This window comes from Sebastes fasciatus, chromosome 21, assembly GCF_043250625.1.
Source record: "Sebastes fasciatus isolate fSebFas1 chromosome 21, fSebFas1.pri, whole genome shotgun sequence".
Lineage (NCBI taxonomy): Eukaryota > Metazoa > Chordata > Actinopteri > Perciformes > Sebastidae > Sebastes > Sebastes fasciatus.
The window spans coordinates 16,287,182-16,305,561 of record NC_133815.1 but is presented as its reverse complement, the minus strand read 5'-3'; the positions used below and the strand labels follow the sequence as shown (position 1 = coordinate 16,305,561).

At 40.3% G+C, this 18,380-nt stretch overlaps 1 protein-coding gene across 8 annotated transcripts in view; it reads left to right on the top strand.

Annotated features, from left to right (window-relative positions):
• The window catches only part of phldb2b (pleckstrin homology-like domain, family B, member 2b), a 47,860-nt gene extending 30,055 nt beyond the window's left edge, over positions 1–17,805 (top strand). For 4 of the 8 annotated variants that reach the window (XM_074621210.1, XM_074621209.1, XM_074621217.1 and 1 more), the window contains 17 exons: positions 882–1,259; positions 2,365–2,526; positions 2,771–2,908; positions 4,150–4,278; positions 5,772–5,927; positions 6,096–6,206; positions 6,344–6,418; positions 6,530–6,670; positions 7,100–7,252; positions 8,036–8,179; positions 8,406–8,505; positions 9,885–10,035; positions 13,606–13,696; positions 13,811–13,957; positions 14,534–14,753; positions 15,392–15,477; positions 15,667–17,805. In XM_074621210.1, the coding sequence (XP_074477311.1) occupies positions 882–1,259; positions 2,365–2,526; positions 2,771–2,908; positions 4,150–4,278; positions 5,772–5,927; positions 6,096–6,206; positions 6,344–6,418; positions 6,530–6,670; positions 7,100–7,252; positions 8,036–8,179; positions 8,406–8,505; positions 9,885–10,035; positions 13,606–13,696; positions 13,811–13,957; positions 14,534–14,753; positions 15,392–15,477; positions 15,667–15,807 (2,523 nt within the window). In that variant the 3' untranslated portion in view covers positions 15,808–17,805. The remainder of the gene's footprint in view (positions 1–881; positions 1,260–2,364; positions 2,527–2,770; positions 2,909–4,149; positions 4,279–5,771; positions 5,928–6,095; positions 6,207–6,343; positions 6,419–6,529; positions 6,671–7,099; positions 7,253–8,035; positions 8,180–8,405; positions 8,506–9,884; positions 10,036–13,605; positions 13,697–13,810; positions 13,958–14,533; positions 14,754–15,391; positions 15,478–15,666) is intronic. The other 4 variants (XM_074621212.1, XM_074621214.1, XM_074621213.1 and 1 more) reach the window with 4 other exon arrangements.
• The last annotated feature ends 575 nt before the right edge of the window (positions 17,806–18,380 follow it).

Genomic DNA, 18,380 nt, shown 5'->3' with positions numbered 1-18,380 from the left:
ATTTGTGCATTTCCTTTAACCAATTTGAAAACAGACATGTATTTATATGAAGAAATAAAATGTCAGAATCAGTATAAATAAGTATAAAATATGTTGTTTACTGGTTTTGAATAGTTAACTTCTGACTCTGGTAGAAACTTAAATTTAGGTACAATCTGAAATAACGTATTTCCTGTTTGTTGTCTGTTTGATATATCTCACCTTGTAATCCAGCACTACTATAGGTATTTATTAGGGCTTTGTTGTTTTATAACATAGTGTTATGCTATATTTGTTTTAGCACACCAACACTGGCAGTGGTCTAAAAAATGGTGGGGACTTTTGTTTGTTACTCAACGTAGCTACCACAAAAGGTTTACCCCCTTTGAAGTAACATTATCACAGCAGGGTAACAAAAATAACTACACAACTTTAATTCAGGCTTAATATGTGCAATCACATTATCATCATTACTACTAAGGTGTAATTCATACTGTGCCATATTTTCAGGTGGAATTGCATTTCATTTTCACTTGTGCAATATTGTTAATAGTCTGTTTATTGTCAATACTGTATATACTGCTCCTATTTTTATACTTCCTTCTATTTAAATGGTTCATATTTTGTGCCACTTTGTTTAGCTCTTTTTTTACTGTGTTAGCTGATGCATCTGTTTTTTTGCACTATCCCCTTTGCAGCTGTACACTGCAAATTACCCCACTGCGGGACTAATAAAGGAATATCTTATCTTATCTTATAACATATAACTACACCTTTTTAAATAACCTACCATAGACAACATCCTGAAAAACAATAATAATGAGTTGACACCACTACATTTGCTCATAGTGTAACTCATGCATGTATCTATCTGTCTGTGTGTGTGTGTGTGCTTATCTCAGGAGCGACAGCGACTAGAGACTATCTTGTCTCTGTGTTCGGAGCTTGGCCGGTCTGACAGAGATGGAGGTGGCCCAGCTACAAGTCCCACTTCAGCTGTGGCAGATCTCCAGAAGATCAACCAGGAGCTCGAGAAGCTTAAACTGAACGACGACGATGACGACACAATGTCGGTCTTTTCGGACTCTTCAGCTGTTAATGGAACGACAGGGAATGGACACATGACCGCCCTTGGATCAGAGAATGGTTACTATGATGACGATCTGCAGGTACGACGGAGGCGCAGCAGCGGTCACCGAGACAACAGGGCAGAATCACCCGCCGTCAGTCTGCGAAGCTTCGCCCCCTCACCTTCTCCACGTGCACAGAGGACCAATGAGGTATAAGAGATTTATTTGTACACATTTATATGCACTCATAATAGTATCACATCTTTAGCAGGTGAACTGGTTTGTTATTTTCGGACCCAAGAGTCACTTTACCACTTTTAAATGTACAAAGATTTAAAAAACATACATGTAAGCAGAGTTCTGTTAATAGAATGTAAAGTGTAGAGCAGAGCACTCACCACTTACCTTCAACAATGATCCTTTCAACCAACGTCATCTAACTTTATAACCCTCCTCCTGACCAGGGTTGAACATGGGTTGGATGTTCCACAGAACTAGATAAATAGGCATTATTTTAAGCGCTAGGAATGTTATTTTATGTCATTGATGATTAAATGAATTAATCAACCTCACTCATTAAAAAAAGCAAAGAAAGAGGGAAACCTGAGAGTGCACAAATTAGTGAATAAGATAGAAAGTTAGTGAACTTAGATTTACTGGTATTTATATAGTTATTCTGTGTAATTCTGTGTTTAAGCAGCAATGCATATGGATCTACAATTGCACACTGGAGTCTCTGAACATTGATGACAAGATTATCTTGTCTCTTCTGATTGGGTCAAATGCATGTTAAATCCGCATTATACACATCTCCTGTATAAAAAGAGTACAAGGCTGCTAAAGCAGCACCTTTGACTTTGGTCAGCTTCTTAAAAGATTAATCAGGATTGATGTGGGAAGTGTTTATGCTCCCTGTTCTTTCTGGAAAACACGAGAGTGACAAGGGTCACTCCTCTTAATACTAAGGTATCGACATACACATCCTTCACGTAGACAGATGGGAGATATTTACAGCCCATTTATTAGATTAGAGCAGGGTAAGTGTTACAATTTAGAATTGACAGCTGGTGTTTGTGTGTGTGGGTGTATGTGTGCACATTTATTTGCTGCAAAAGAACAGAAATTCATTTTTTCATTGCCCAAAGGAAGTACTACTTTCACTTCATGTCACCACATTATTGAATTGGTGGTGTCAGTGATTATTATTACAACTAATTACCACCAAACCCCCAATGTAGGTCCTGATAAGCTTTAGCTTTAACTACATATTAACAATGGTTCAATCTGTGACCCTGTTTATGATGTTGGTTACCAGGCTCTAGATGATGCAGCGCGTCGCCGCGGACAAGAAGCGAGGCCTTCAGAGGAGGACGTGAGGAGTGTGGAAGAGGAGAGGATCCAGGTGCTGAATAACATGGAGGAGCTGGAGCAAAAGATCAAAGAGCTGGACAACCAAATTGAGGAATCTGCCCAAGAGGTAAAGAGAAGACGATGGTGTTTCGGGCATACAGATACAGCAGGAAAAATGTCCATCTTAACAATATTAACTCTAGAAGTCCTATTTTTTGAGAGAAGTAAAGGATTCTACTTCTTTTAAAATCAGTAATGCATTTTGTTCAAACATTATTAGATAGTGGTACGTACAGATGTGAATAAAAGTAAAGATAAACACAGAATCATCACAAATGGCTTGCTTACCGGTGTGTATTTATTCATCCAAGGTGGAGCTTGAGCGAGCTCTGGTGGAGGCCGAGCAGGAGTCGGAGGTAGCTGCTCTCCAGCAGGAAAAAGATGCCCTGGAAGCACTTCACAACAAGATTGCCGACCTAGAGACCAAGTCCAAGCAGGAAAAAGAAAAGGTATTTAACAGGGCACGCTTCATTGGAAAAAAATGAGAAACGAGAGATTCATAATGGCTTACAAGGAGACCAAAAGCAGATTGCATTGATCCACACACTAAGGCGTTTGATGCTGCATCTTCGGCAAATTGTTTGTATTTCTTTGCTGAAGGGCTGGTAAGTGATATTAGTGTCGGGCAAAAGGGGAGAAACATACTGTAACAAATGGAAAGAAAAAGTGTTGTACACTAAACATGTACGGCAACATTTGCCTTCCTAAGATATATATGTGTACGTGTGGTATTTGAAAATACATTCACTACTCTTGAAGACTCTCATACATTTAGGGCTCATGTGACTAACCGGTAGGTGTTAATCCTTCTCATGCTGTCTCTGGTCCAAATATATATCTGCTAATACTGCCCAGGGTATAGCGGTCACCAAGTGATCCTATCTTACACACACTCCTGCGGGAGGACCGTGGGTGTGGGTGAACGTTTGTGTGGGTCTGTCTGCATTTTATATGGTAACATTGATAGGGTTCGGGAGTGTTAAGTAGATTAACAGATTGAATGTGTTGTTTGTATGTGTGTGTGTGTGTGTGTGTGTGTGTGTGTATTTCGTTTTTTGGTTTGGCAATTGGATCATCTGTTGGATTAAGTCCCAGCCGGATTGTGATGCTATAAATGAGGAAACACATCATGATGCTGAGTGAGACAGAGGGAGAGAAAGACAGGAACAATCGGATAGATAAGTGTTGCCCTGAGTGTTGAAGTGAAGAGTAGGTGAAGTTGAGTGCTTGTATAGATTTTGGGCACATGTATATGTTGTGTTATTTATAGAGAGGACTATTAATCTGCTGAGTCATTCCTTCTCATTCATTCCGTCAGTCATTTCCATTCAAACAAACATTGGAAAAAACGCAGGAGAAAGAACTCATGACACTATTCATTCATACTACCTTAATTTCTTCATTTGCAATACTTCCCCAGTTCTCCATCCCTTTGGTAGATTTTATTTCCTCCAGCTTTCCCTCCCATCCTGACCTCTAAGGTTAATCTTGCTGACCTGGTTGCCGTAGTGACTAACTGTGGCTCCCCAGTCCCACTAACGCTGCCATCCTCTCTCTGTCCCGTGTGTGTGTGTGTGTGTGTGTGTCTCTGTTCCTTTTGTATGTACACATGAACAAAATGTGTACATGCGTGTTTGTTTGGGCGTGTATGTGCGTCTATGTGTCATGTACGTACATGTGTGTATGCCAGGCATGCGAGTTGCTACAGGCAGAAAGGGGCAGAGTAGAGAGGTTGGCTCAGATTGTGTGTGAGCAGCGCTCCCAGCTGGACAGCTGCCCTGAGGCCACCAAGGAGCCCCTGCAGGAGCAGCTGGCCAGGGTCAGTACACACACACACACACACACACTCACACCTCACAAGCACATGCACAGGAAGGTATGTACTTTAGTGTGTAAACCAATGAATCCACGCAGGGAAATCACAACACGCAGACAAGCATAGAACTCCACATAAGTGGGAAATTAAACAACTCTGCATGCGTACACTGATAGACTGATCCAGAACGGCAGATGTATGTGCACATGTTGACACTCAAATCATACAGTATATGTGGACAGGTGTGTCCACATGAACAGACTGTAGAAAGAAGCATGTGATGCTCACATACTTGAACTTGCATGTGAATATGCACACATTTTCATTCCTGAACTAACTTGCTCTCCACCCTCACGGCCACCGTTGATCTTTACTTGATTCATGTTCTGTCTTTTCAATGTCTACCTCTTTAGGTTTCTCTGTCTACAAACATCTCTTTATTTCACAAGAAGGGTTGATTCTGTAAGAGTATAAAGTATCTCAAGAGTTTTGGTTTTAAGACCTGTTTTTATAGAAATACACTGACATTTGGGCATAGGGTCTGGTTTCACCTTTTGTGTTTAACGCGTGACAATATCCATCCATCCTTTCGCTATATCGCAAAGCTCTGGAGCTGATCCCAGTTGACAATGGGTGAGAGGCGGTGTACATCCTGGACAGGTTGCCAGTCAATCACAAGGCTGACACATAGAGGCAGACAACCATTCACGCTCACATTCACACCTATGGGCATGGGTTTACTTGGTATGCGGTTATGCGGTTTCCTCCCACATAACATTTTTTTTAAAAAGATTTCTTGAGGAGACAATACTTCTAAATCATCTGTATTTTGGGGAATGCTTAACGTATTTAACATGTTGCATGTTTTACTCAGACACTGGTCATGCTTTGGTGTCTGCATGAGTGTGAAGTGTTAACGAAAACATCCGGGATCTGTGTCTGGTTTGCTTTGTCTTTGTCGGCGTATTGTGGGATGAGAAAGTGCTTTCTGATACATAATTGCTTGCATATTTCTGTTTGACTCAAAGCAGTTTCATCTCACAGAGTTTTTTTTTAATAATTAATATGATTCACATGTCGCCCATACTGGGTAAAGTTTTAGGTTTTTATGTGTCAGGTTGTTCATGAAGACTTATATGTACACTTGAGCAACTAGATGATTTATGTTAATTGTTTGTTTGCTGCTTTATTGATCAATAATTAATCAGTCAAGTGTCTGAGTGAACGTAATATATTACTGCTTCAGTGTTACTCCACTGTAAATCTTAACATTTTATTAAATCAATGTATTTTGCATGCATTTGACTGCCATACATCCCCTGTGTATGTGTGTGTGTGAGTACAAGTCCTTTGGTCTTGTATACTGCATCTTGCATGTTTTATCAAGTCTACGTGCTATAACAGTATCTCTAGTTCCGTTTGTCCCGTATACATTCATTCCTTCGTCTTGCCTGTTTACCTGTGCATTATTTCTTGTGTGTGTGTTTGTGTGTCAGGACTGTGAGGTGCTCGATGCAGAGTCGAAGCGTTTTGAGGACCTGGAGTTCCAGCAACTGGAGAGAGAGAGCAGGCAGGACGACGAGAAGGAGACCAGTACGCAACAGCTCCTCCGGGAGATCGCAGACTACCAGCGGAGCGCCGTCTCTCGCAAGGTAACAGTTGTCTGTTTGCGTGTTTTGATGGAAAAAATGTATAGAGTACAATATCACGATGTTATATTCATGTTTTTGTTTAGTAGCTTTGGCTCTATAGTGTTAGTGTTGTGCATTATAAGTGAGTTAGAAACGCATTACAAGCTTGTTTTGCTTTTTTTCCTTCAGGAGCGACTGTTAACTCTGAAGAAGCAGGCGACACAGATTACCCAGCAGGCTCAGCGAGAGAAGGAGAGCTTCTTGAAGGAGAGGAGCACCCTCGAAGCAATGCTGCAAAGGGTACGAAGATATCCGTGTTTGCGCGTGTATGCATGTGGTCATCCTTGCTTCTGTGTGTGAATGAAAAGAAAAACACTTCAAAAAGAGGTTAATTTAGTTTTTTAACATTTCCTTTGTTTTCTTTTTCTGTCTATTAGGAGAAAGAAAACCTCACCATGCTGGAAAGGAAATATGCTGACCTCACCGGTGGCCGAGGTTTCACTCTAAGAGAGGTAGGTTTGATTGACAGCTGTCAGAATGTCCTCCTCTTTGAACTCCTTACGACTCTTAAAGTGGACAGGACCCTCGTCATTTTTAACCGCTGGGGTTTCCTTCTCTGCTAGGGTTCAGCCTCTCTGGCTGATGTGTGTCAGTCTTTTAGCGATCGCTACCGTGACACCACATCGGCCACAATATTTCCTCCTCCAGTCACCTTGTGCACCCTCTCATCCCTCCTTTCCTCTATTTCTCTCAAGAATGCAGAGGTACTTTTGTCTTGTTATACTAATACATCCCTTTTCTCTATTCCTCTTTATCCAGATATTCTGCTTAATCCTTCGTTCCTTTATTCTGTATTTCTCCTTTCATTTTTTTGTCGTAATTGCCAGGTTACAGGAATTTGAGCACTTGTTTCATTAATTCAATGCACAGCTTATACTCACATGTATGAGGTAACCTTGTAACAGTGCCTATTGTCTTGTGTACACCAATCAATGAATGTTAACATGTCAGTGTCTAAGTAACTTACCTCTTAAGTGACAAGACTTTTTGATCTATTTGTGCCAAATTTGCAACAAATTCTGCATCGTTCTAACAACTAATTCTCAAGTTTGTCATTAATACGGCTGACACACTTCATGCTATATGCCTCACGCCCTTTCTCTCCCCCCTGTCTCCACATGACACTTTTCCAGGGCTATGTCACAGTCAGTGAAATCAATGAGCTTTACTCACAGCTTGGGGGGGACCCTAAACCCGCCCCCGCCCGCACTCTGGCCAATGGCTCTCCTGAGTCCGAGGCAAATACCTCCCCTGACGACGACACCCCCAAACCACCGGAGGATGAGGTGTGTGTAGTGGTGTTAAGGGCTTGCGTATGTAGTTAAAGCACACAGACATAGATGATGCAAAGTGTGTGTGTGTGTATGAGAGTGTGGTTATTTCCTTCCTTCTTTTGCTCTATTTCAGTTTTCTGACAATATTCCTTTCTTCTTTTTCAAAGCTCTGTCATTCTTCCTCACCTGCCGACTGTCACTCCTCTTCCTCCTCTTCTTCTTCCTCCCATCTTTATCCCCGCCCCCGCCCTCGCCCCCGCCCCCGCCCCCTCCCCAAACCGCCCTCTGTGCACTGGCCAGAGAACATGGTGTCATATCGAGACCCTTCTCCCCTCCCCGACTCTCCCCCACCTCCCCTCCCTGTCAAAAAACGCCAAACGCGACACAGGCAGGTAACGTGTGTGTGTGTGTGTCTGTCTCTGTGTGTGTGTGTATCCGCAACTTAGTGTTTGTCTGTTTTTGTGTGACAAATACAATGTGTAGAAACCAGATGCACATTTTTACACAATTTGCTTTGATTGATTGATGGTTAATATAATTAATAATTGATATTTGTTCAGGTAAATTCAGTTATAGTGCACAATTATTAATGCATTGTTGTTTGCCACAGTGTCTTTTTTGATATATGTAAAAAAAAAAAAAGTGAAAAGTACAACATTTTATATCCCACACATAGCGACTGAAAGTCATGACATTTCCTTAAAGAACAATGTTATGTGACCTAAAATGAAATTGGTTAACGGTGTACATCCCTTCCCTCAGTTGTGATGTGTGTGCTTGTATGTGCTTGATCAGCATTTCCGTTTGCTGGAAGAGAGGAAGAGGTCTGAAAGAGAAGGCGGTTCTTATCTAAGTGACACATTACCCAGGAAGAAAACCACACCCATCATGACGCCCCAGTTTACGTGTGCAACACTGGGACGCAGCTATCCTACCAAGGTACATATACATATAGATGATCATGTATGCATAAGTGACACAAATCAATAAAAAATCATTAATGTCACACTTTTTCTTGGTCTATCTGTAGCTTATTTTCTCAGTTGTATTGTTTATTTTATAATTATAGATATTGTGTAATTTCAAAGATGCAAGCCAGATTATTATTTTCTAATTACTAAAACATGGAAGTAAAAAGGTTTGGTCTCTTCTTGGTTGTTTACAGTCCCATCATCCCCTGGTACAGAGCACAAGTTGTGGCAGCATTCTCCCAAGAATCTACTCCTTATCCAACAAGGAAACTGAATCTCGACGTCTGCATAAAGGTATACAAACACATGCACAAATGCACTCACTTAGAAACCATACACTATATACAGATAAAGAGATTACATGTAGGTACACAAATTCATGGGAATACATGTAATTTCACTTACAAAGACTATCTTTATCTGTCAGTTTTCTCTCTTATTTGTGTCTCCTTCACTCAAACAAACACTCATCTCTGAGTTGTCACATGAAAATACACCTAATATGGTAACATCTACCCTTGTTATGGTGTTTTGTGTGTGGGTGTGCACCTCATTGTATTTTGTTGGATCACAACGTTTCTCATTTGTTTATCTGTCAGTGGAGATAGTGCAGGAATGTAAGTGGAGGAGGGCTGCTCCATCAAATGGTGTAAAGGATTGTGTTTGTGACTGAGTAGGCAGTAGAGCAGACGTGCTGGTTTGAGTATGAACAATTTGAAAATTGTCAGGTTTGTTAGTAAAAAAAAAGGTTGTTACAAAAAAAGCAGCTTAGAAATAGATTTCTTATAAGTCAACTTCCTGCCACAAACGTCAACCAGCCATTTCCCATCATTAAGAAAATGTGCCGTTCACTCACCGCAGTATAATCCCTTCGCCCTCTGTTTGGGTGTATGCTGGTATGTGGTTTTGAACGCAGATTTAGCTGCTTAAAAATGAAGGATGGTTTGTTACCTCAAGGACCCTGTGCCTTTTTGTCCATGTCAAGTTTGACGTGTATATAGTCTTACTATTTTGAATGAAAATGTAATTATTTATGTGCAGATGAACCAACCAATTTTGATCTTTCATTAGGTAACTCTTTACCTGACAGATATACTAAAAATATATATTTAGAGTATTCTGTGCCTTGTGTTGTAATAGAACTGCTGTATTTCCCGGACACTGTTATGTGTGCATCCGGCCCCTCATTCCCTTGGTGCCTTGATCTGTCTCATCAGATGGGTGGGTCTGCTGCATGGGTCAGATGGTATCAGTTTTTCTTGTGTGTTTCTTCCTGTACCCAGAGGCTGAGTTAGTCTATCTTTAAAGTATCTGCACTGTAATTTAGTCGTCATTCCTCCTTCTACTTCTGAGGACATCTCATTTTCTTTCCAGACATCTGTGGACTGCCTTAACTTCTTTTAGGACTTGTTCGTTTGTTTGTGAGTTCTACTATTTTGACGCATTTCAACAAGAGTACTAACACCAATACGGTGTGGATTTATTTTTTCCCTGAACATACAAGAGCATTTCACAGTGGCGGGGCATTGTGATCCAGAATTGAAGCCATCTGGGCAAACTGTTGACCCAGATGGAGTGACAGAGACAGGTACAACACAAGTGTGCACACACGTATAAGAATTAGTCACTGCTGAAGCTGTTGTTTATTTCTCTTTCTGTGTGTGTGTCTCCAGGTCAGCCCGGCTCGCGAACAGCTTCCCAGACCAACGTTTACCTCGATGCCTTTGGGTACCGCGACAACCAGGCCTTCGACACAATGAGTGTGGATAGCACGGACTCCATTGAAACCAGCATCTCTGCTTGCTCACCTGATAATGTCTCCAGGTATGTGTCGCCTGCGTGAGTTGTTTGTGTATGTACACGCGTGTACTGTATGTCTGTGGTCAACCCTGTCTCCTACAAAAATTACGTTCCCAAACAACTAAACTGCATTCTCGATAACGTTTCGAGGGAAACATATTTGCTCCTGGATTACAGTCGCATTTTTTTAAACACGTGGTTAACATTGTAAATTGAAGCAAAAGAGAACAAAAAATGCAGCAACACTACTTAGTTAGGTTTTGGCAACAAAACTACTGGGTTAGGTTTAGTTAAAAAAACAACATGGTTTTGCTTAAAATGACTACGTTTCACACGGAACATGAACAGCAGTCTTCTGGGGGGAAGTTCGATGTTAGTTTGACCTGTCCACCTCCACGCCGGTGGACTTTCTCGCTTGTTATAATCATAATTATACCACGTAACTTTCACTAACGGTCGCTCAATTGACTATGTTGCTCAATTGACTACATCAGAGACAAACGTAATCCACGACAAAATATATGAGAATGCAGTTTAGTTGTATGGGAATGTAATTTTTTAGGAGACAGGGCAGCTGTGGTTATTAATAGAAGGAACAGAAACAAAACAATGAAGCCTGTCATTGGTGTTTTCATTTCTGACTTCAGTGTTGAGCTTGAATATTTCTGTGTGAAGTATGTGCTGATGGACATAACTCACTGCTACTTTCATCACTCTCTTTGAATGAAGAACGGTTGAAAAGTTGAAATTTGACAAGAGACAGACCGAAAATTGAAAACACAAAAATGTCCCTTTGTTTTCCTAATATGAAACATTGACTATAGGAATGGTGGTCGGGGGGGCGGGGGGTGCAACAAAGAGACTAGAAAGTGAGTTAATGTAAAAAGTGTGTGGAGCCGCAAAGCCGAGGTTTCCCGCCTTTCATGGTCCCTCCTTGGAGAATAAGATGTGTAGAACTGTGTGTGTTATATGAGTTAAGGGGGACTCTTGATTAGTGTTCTAAGGGTCAGGTTACGGAAGACGGAAAACATGAAGGTGTGTGTGTGTGTGTGTGTGTGTTCAGCGTGGAGGTACATTTAGGGGTCCACCCCCCCGTCTGGACTCAAACCATGTGTGCTTGCTTTCCTTCTCTCCTATTTTACAGTGGTTGCATCTGTCTTTTGTCTCCCCTCCTCTTGTTCCTCTGAATGGTATGGTCTTGTTTCTGCAGATAGATTTTTGCACAGTTCCAAACCATTTGCAGATTGACCTCTCTGCAAGTTTTTCTTGGAACAGGCTGCCTCTGTGTTATCCTCAGTATGGTTCTAGTTGGATTGTGTTGTACCGGCTTAGATTTGAAGACGTGTGTTGAAACCTGGATCAGAGCTGGACAAAAAAAACATAGTTTTATGATAGAAGTGGAATTTCTTGTCAGTGATGTGTCCCGTTTTTTTTGGAGATACAAGTTGGAGCAAGAGAAATAAAGTGCTTCTCAAGTAATCCAAATACTTGAATGAATAGATTTGAGCCACGCGTGTCTACAATGACTATGAGTGTGATTCCTTCTCGTCGATTGAGGTAAGAGAATGGCAAGGGGATGGGAGGGAGGAGAGGATGGATGTTACAATGAGGTTGGATCATGTTTATGTGAGTACAGGGAAACGGGATGAGTGGTGGAAGATTAGTTGGAGTCTAAATGCAAGTAGTTGACTAAAATATGGCATGTAATGCAGTCACAGATATTGATTTAATTAAGTCTACCTATCATATTTTCTTATGTTAGGTGGCATGTTTCATCTCTAACAAAGTAGTTTTTATAATGAAAGTGAATATTAATGAACATGCAAAGTGTCTAACAATCAACAGACTTAAGGTAATATTCAAATCCAGAATTCACTGGTATGTAAATTGGTGGTATTCAGTTAAAGTTATGGCAGAATATAGAGTGGGGATTTTATATAAAACTGGCAACTGATTATGAAAAAATACCAGGGAGCGGGAAAGCATTTTTTTTCTCCGCTTGCTCTTGTTTTTTCTTCATCTGTCATACCCTCCCTCCCTCCCTCCCGATCCTTTTTTTCTCTATTCGATTGCTTGGGGTACCCTACTTCTCTCTCTAGCCCTCCCCTCTTTTCCTGATTTGTTTAGACTGAGTCTAATGTGTGCCATCCATCTTAACAATGTTGTGACATCATCACAGATCAACAGAGTATCCATTTCCTTCTGGCTCGGGATAAGAGAGAGTGTGTGCGTGCTTGTAAAAGGTAGAGAGAAAGAGGATAATTGAGAGGAAAAAATACGGTTTAACCATGACAAACATATACACAAATCCCTTCCTTGTGATGTCAGTCAAGAATGCTTGTCATGTGTAGACCATCTGCAGTCAGACTTGAAGCTAGACTGGATCTGCTGTTCTAAAGTGAAGACAGAGAGTCAGAAAGTGTTACAGAGAGACAGAGAGAGGGAGAGGAAGGAGAGATGGTCTGATCCTTAGATTGCCTTGACATTCAGGCTTCCTTTCCTAAAGGATTTCCGCTTCGTTTCAGCACACATACACACACACACATTAACAGTGAATAATCAGGAGTATTCTCAGGAGAGTGTAGCCTTTTCTCAGAAAATGTAACTCCTGAAAAAACGCATGGAAAAGTCAGAATGGAGTCAGTTAGAATAGAATATAACTTTATTGTGGGAATGTCTCTTTGGCTCACCAAACACAAGAAACAACAACGACATAAAAAGCAGACAAGCGAATAAAACACAAGGTCATATTACACATTAAAACAGCAACTGAAGAGAGGATGGGAGCTATCTGACAGAATGCTCCTCGCTTTCTTCCTCGTCCTTTCTGTAAAAAGTTGAGCCAAGGGCTTGTCATTGACGCAATCATAGAAAGATTATTCTTACATCTACAGTTTAGGCGACAGTACCAGGCAGGAAAGTTAAAACATTCTCAAGAATAGTTTGGTACACTAGTTTTCTAAAATGTGCTGACTAACACCGAGGCCTCCAAGTTTCCTAAGAAGTCGCTGTGAGCATCTATTGGAAATATACTCTGTATTTCCAGAGAAGCTCACCTGGGAATCCAGAACTGTATAGGAGATATTAGTGTAAGTTTTCCACAATTTCAACATGTTGAAGTGAAGCCGGCTCTGTTTTCAGATCTTGTTTTGTGCAGATAATGAACTCATTTGTCTTGGCCACATTGATTTCTCCTACTGGGTCTGTTTTCCGTGGAAGGCCAAATAAGGCCATGTCATCAGCATACATAACAAACGTCAAATGTTTCTCATTGATCATAAATTCATTGGTAAAGAGAGAGAATAGCACAGGGGGAAATGTTACAGCCTTGTGGGCAGAACCGTGCTCACTGTGAGCACGTCTGACCTGCTCCCCCTTTGTCCCGCTTGCTGCTGGTGTAGCAGCTTTAATTGATTAACTTGGCAGCTGCTCAGTTTCATTACATTTTCAGTGTATTTCAGGTTCAGCCACATGATGGTTGATTTGGTGTTTGTTTTCCCATGACTGTATGCCAAGCAAGCGGTTCACTGTGCAGAAAAAAAGTTGTTTCTGTTTGTTTTTTTCTGATGTGAATCGTATGTTTGTGTTCTGCAGTGCCAGTACTTCAAATATGGCCAAGCTAGAGGAGATGGAGCGTCTGCTGAGAGAAGCCCAGGCAGAGAAGAGCCGCCTCATCGAACACAAGGTCACTACCAGATAAAAAATCATCCTTTTGTTTTCACTGTGTTTTACAGGTTGTTAATGGTATAGTGTGTTTGTGTGTTTTCAAACTGTGTAACAATTTCAATTATTCCTTCAGGAGCAAGAGATGGAAGTGCGAAAGCAGGCGCTGGACGAGGAGAGGAAAAGAAGGGAGGACCTGGAGAAAAGGCTACAGGAGGAGACGAGCAGACGCCAGAAACTCATCGACCGGGAGGTGAAACTGCGAGAAAAACAGAGGGCACAGGTAGGAAAGAAAAACCACACCGGAGCATAAAAGATTTGTGTTACACTCAACAATGTTCATTTATGATCGGAAAGTGTTTCTCAACATGTGATTATTCTTTGGTACAGCATGTTTTTAATCACCTACAGACATAAATCTTGTATGACCCTTATTGCAACCAGTGAAGCGTTATGAAAAAGTGAAATTCTTCACTCTGAAAATTTTACCCAAAAGCAGACATTTTGAACTCGATGTCCCGTTATTAACCTTTTACTTTTTCGACAAAGCATTCCATCTTGTTTCTGTGGCGAACTTTTGTATGTTTTATGCATACTTCTCTCTCTTTGTATTTTTTCATCATGTCTGTGTTGACAGTTTTTAGTATAAGCTTCGTCCATCATCTTTAGTTCTCTTGCCTGGATCATCAACTGTTGGCAGCCGAAGAAAGAATCTTTAATCCATCTAACATAATGATATACATCTGCATGATTTGTATGAATTATATAAACACAGAAGAAATTATAAATACATCATTGTCATTACTTGAAACAATTCCCTCTCCTTTTTCAATGAACCCGTTCACTCTTTTCTCCCCAGTCCCGGCCACTGACGCGGTACCTTCCGGTGCGAAAGGACGATTTTGACTTGCGGGCTCACATTGAGTCGGCGGGCCACAGCACAGACACATGCTTCCACTTATCCATCTCTGAAAAGACCTGCCGCGGCTACTTGATCAAAATGGGAGGCAAAATCAAAACCTGGAAGAAACGCTGGTTCGTCTTCGACCGCAACCGACGCACGCTCTCCTACTATTCAGGTACTGTTGTAGGGTAGAAAATGCACATGCAAACACAAAAACTACAGACAAGTGTACAGAGCATCCACATAGATAGAGGCACACACACAGGTATTTTACAGATATATTTCATATTTTGTATTTCCTATATTTGACATGCATTTGAAATATAAATCATTACATATAAATAAAACTGAACACACTACAATACACTTACACACATTTGTGTTTATACTAGGGCTGTCAATTGATTAAAATATTGAATTGCATGATTGTCCATAGTTAATCACAAATTAATCACACATTTTTTAACTGTTCAAGTCATAACATGGCAAACTCAAGCCCGACAGTCAACAACAGCTGTCAGTGTGTCAGTGTGCTGACTTGACTATGACTTGCCCCAAACTGCATGTGATTATCATAAAGTGGGCATGTCTGTAAAGGGAAAACTCGTGGGTACCCATAGAACCAATTTTCATTCACATATCTTGAGGTCAGAGGTCAAGGGGACCCCTTTAAAAAAAAGCCTGCTATCCTTAAAGTTGCGTAAATGCGTTAAATAAATTAGCGGTGTTAACATGTTATTATCGCGTTAACTTTGACAGCTCTAATTTATACACTTCATTTATATGTCATAGTAACTGTTATGTCTTCTACAGATAAGCATGAAGCCAAGCTGAAAGGAGTCATCTACTTCCAAGCTATTGAAGAAGTGTATTACGACCACTTGAAGAATGCACATAAGGTATGTGTGTATATGTTGCTACAAAATCAATACATGCAAATGACTTCTGTCTTGAAAAGTATGGTTTGTTATCTTCTAATCTAAAGTAAAAAAAAAAAGTAAAATTCTTCTCTGCGTCTCCCTCTTTATGTCTCCCACTCACCATCCTCCCTCTGGTCTTGTTTCATCCTTCACCATCTCCTCCTTCAGAGCCCAAATCCCTCCCTGACCTTCAGTGTAAAGACTCATGACAGAGTCTACTACATGGTTGCTCCCTCTCCTGAGGCCATGAGGATCTGGATGGATGTGATCGTCACGGGCGCCGAGGGTTACACCCAGTTTATGGTGTAGTGAAGGAGCGGGGATGTGCCAACGGGCTATAAAACTCTTTGCGGCTTTAAAGACTTACGTTTTCTATTCCTTTTTTTTTTTTTATCCTTGGGACTTTTTACGTGTCCGGATGGATGTTATTGTCATCTATGCTGAAGAATGAACACAGTTTCTGTTGTGTAGAGACAGCAGCCCGTCTCATTTGGGTTTACAAAGTGGAGCATTCATGTGAAATTGTAGGCAGATAGAAGATGATAATTTGAACGTTTTTAGTGGGTTCAATCTTAGAGACATAATGAAGTTTAGGAGATCTGAAATGTGCTACGGTGCACCACCGTGCCTTGGAGTGAGTTCGGGTGTACCTCACGGTTTTGCTTAAGTGTAAAGGACATAAATGTTAAAAAAAAGATATTTTATATGAGCTTATTACAACCCATTTTCTTCAGAGAAGAGCAGATTGTGCAGCTCCTTTTCTAGCCATAAGAAGCTATCTTACAAAGGTTTTTTAACGTAGAGATATTATTGGAAAAATGGATGCGGGGTGAACCAGTTTGAGCTCTATAGCATGTCATTATCAACCAGGAATACATAACAGTAGTTGTGTTTAGAAACACTAAGTGCCACATAAAGTTTAAACAATATTAACATGTCATGGAAGGTCAATTTTGAGATGGGTTTAATCAATTATTACACCGTTTCAATTGTGTTTTAATCATTTTTAGCCCGTTTTCTGTGTACCGAATAAATAATGCATATTCATTTAGTAAAAGTAGTTGAGCAAATGTATTTGAATTTTTTTCATCTTCATTTCACGTATCATTACTGTGGCATTCTCAGGTCTTAACTGTGTGCATGCATCATATTGATCATGTGTGAGTTTATACACACATAAAGAAGTGCCTGTTTTGCGTGCACACTCTATGTGCACTTCTATATACTATACGAGCTTCTAATGCCACTCCAAGGTGCTATTCTTACATGGTGAACGACACTAATAATCCAAGCCACACCACCATCATATCAAAAGAGTGTAATTATGCACTCAACGTGGTGATTATCAGTAATTTTATTAATGGATTACTGTGCTGGGTTTACAATAGTGCCACCACAGGCTCAGAAATGAAGCTCTGTTATAACATAGTTAGTGTCAGGCTTGTTATTTTCCAATAGAAGTTGTTAGTTAAATAAGCACGAGGAATAAGGACTTTTATTAAGGCACAAAATTATGGTATTTGTACATTTTGTTTCTAAGTTGTAGTTAGTTTTAAACAAATGGGGACATGATCCATTATCAACTCAAAATGTGCCTTTTTTTAATCATATTTTGTGTGACAGTATTTTGACATGCATATTATCTATATTTTTAAGAGCTACATGTATCTATATACAATGCCAAACTGTCTGTGGCGAGGAAAACACCAATGTGGAAGATGGTCCTGAGTGCTTTTCTGAGTATGTTGTCTTTTAAAGATGTCAGGCAGAAAGAATCAATGGTACACGCACTCACTTAAGAGGCTTTTAGTCATCAAAACTGACTGCTTATTGTGCTGCTTTGGTCCACTAGCTTTCATTGCATTGCTTTTATTACCACTAATTCAATATTTTATTCCACATTGATCACTAAAGCTGCTTTTTATATTGCATATTATGCTCCATACTACGTCTGAATGGTTCTGTCCACTGATCAGTGCATTTATCATCTTGCCTCTTGGCTTTTTGTTTATTGACCAAAGTACATGTTTATGTGGTATAATGTATATGTCATTTATTTGCTTTGACTTCTCTTTGTTTAGTACAATAAGATCAAAAACTATATATGTTTCTACATGACAAGCTCATGGTTGTTTTCCACCAACTAAAGGAACTGTTACAGCGGAAGCTTCCATGAGCTTTTTTTTTTTAATATAATTATTTTTTATGTTGATCCTACTGTATTTATGCCATTACCAATGCATGTATCTTAATTTTGTATTTCCATATGAATAATAAATATATTTTACCTTTTATAATTTTTAAGAAGTTAGTTCACCGCCAAGTGTGTCACAAAATAAATTACAATGCCACTTTTGCAGGGAGGAAACTACAGCTTTGACAACATCAGGTTGCCAACTACAACAAAATAGTAATTCATTACAGGAATGAGATGGCAGATTTAGAAAAATGTCAAAGTTGCCTTGTTGAGTGCTGTCACATACTCTAGAACAGCTATTCTCAACCACTGGGATGGGGGCCACTGGTGCGCCTCAAAAAGCCACCTAGTGTGCCGCGAAGGTGCAGCCAAATGGTTAGATTAACCGCTATTCTGTATTTCAGAGGTTGTAGCGGGCTCACTTTTAAAGCTAGAGTGAAGGTCCTGGCATCATATGAAACTAGAAAAACCTAATGAATCCATTGGTACCAACCACGCCATGCCAGCTTGTCGGGAAGAAGGCTAAATAACGCTCCAAAATTACGCAAAATTTTGGTGAGGAAAAACTGCCATGGCCATTTTCAAAGGGGTCCCTTGACCTCTGACCTCAAGTGAATGAAAATGGGTTCTATGGGTACCCACGACTCTCCCCTTTACAGACATATATGTCACAGATGCAGTGACA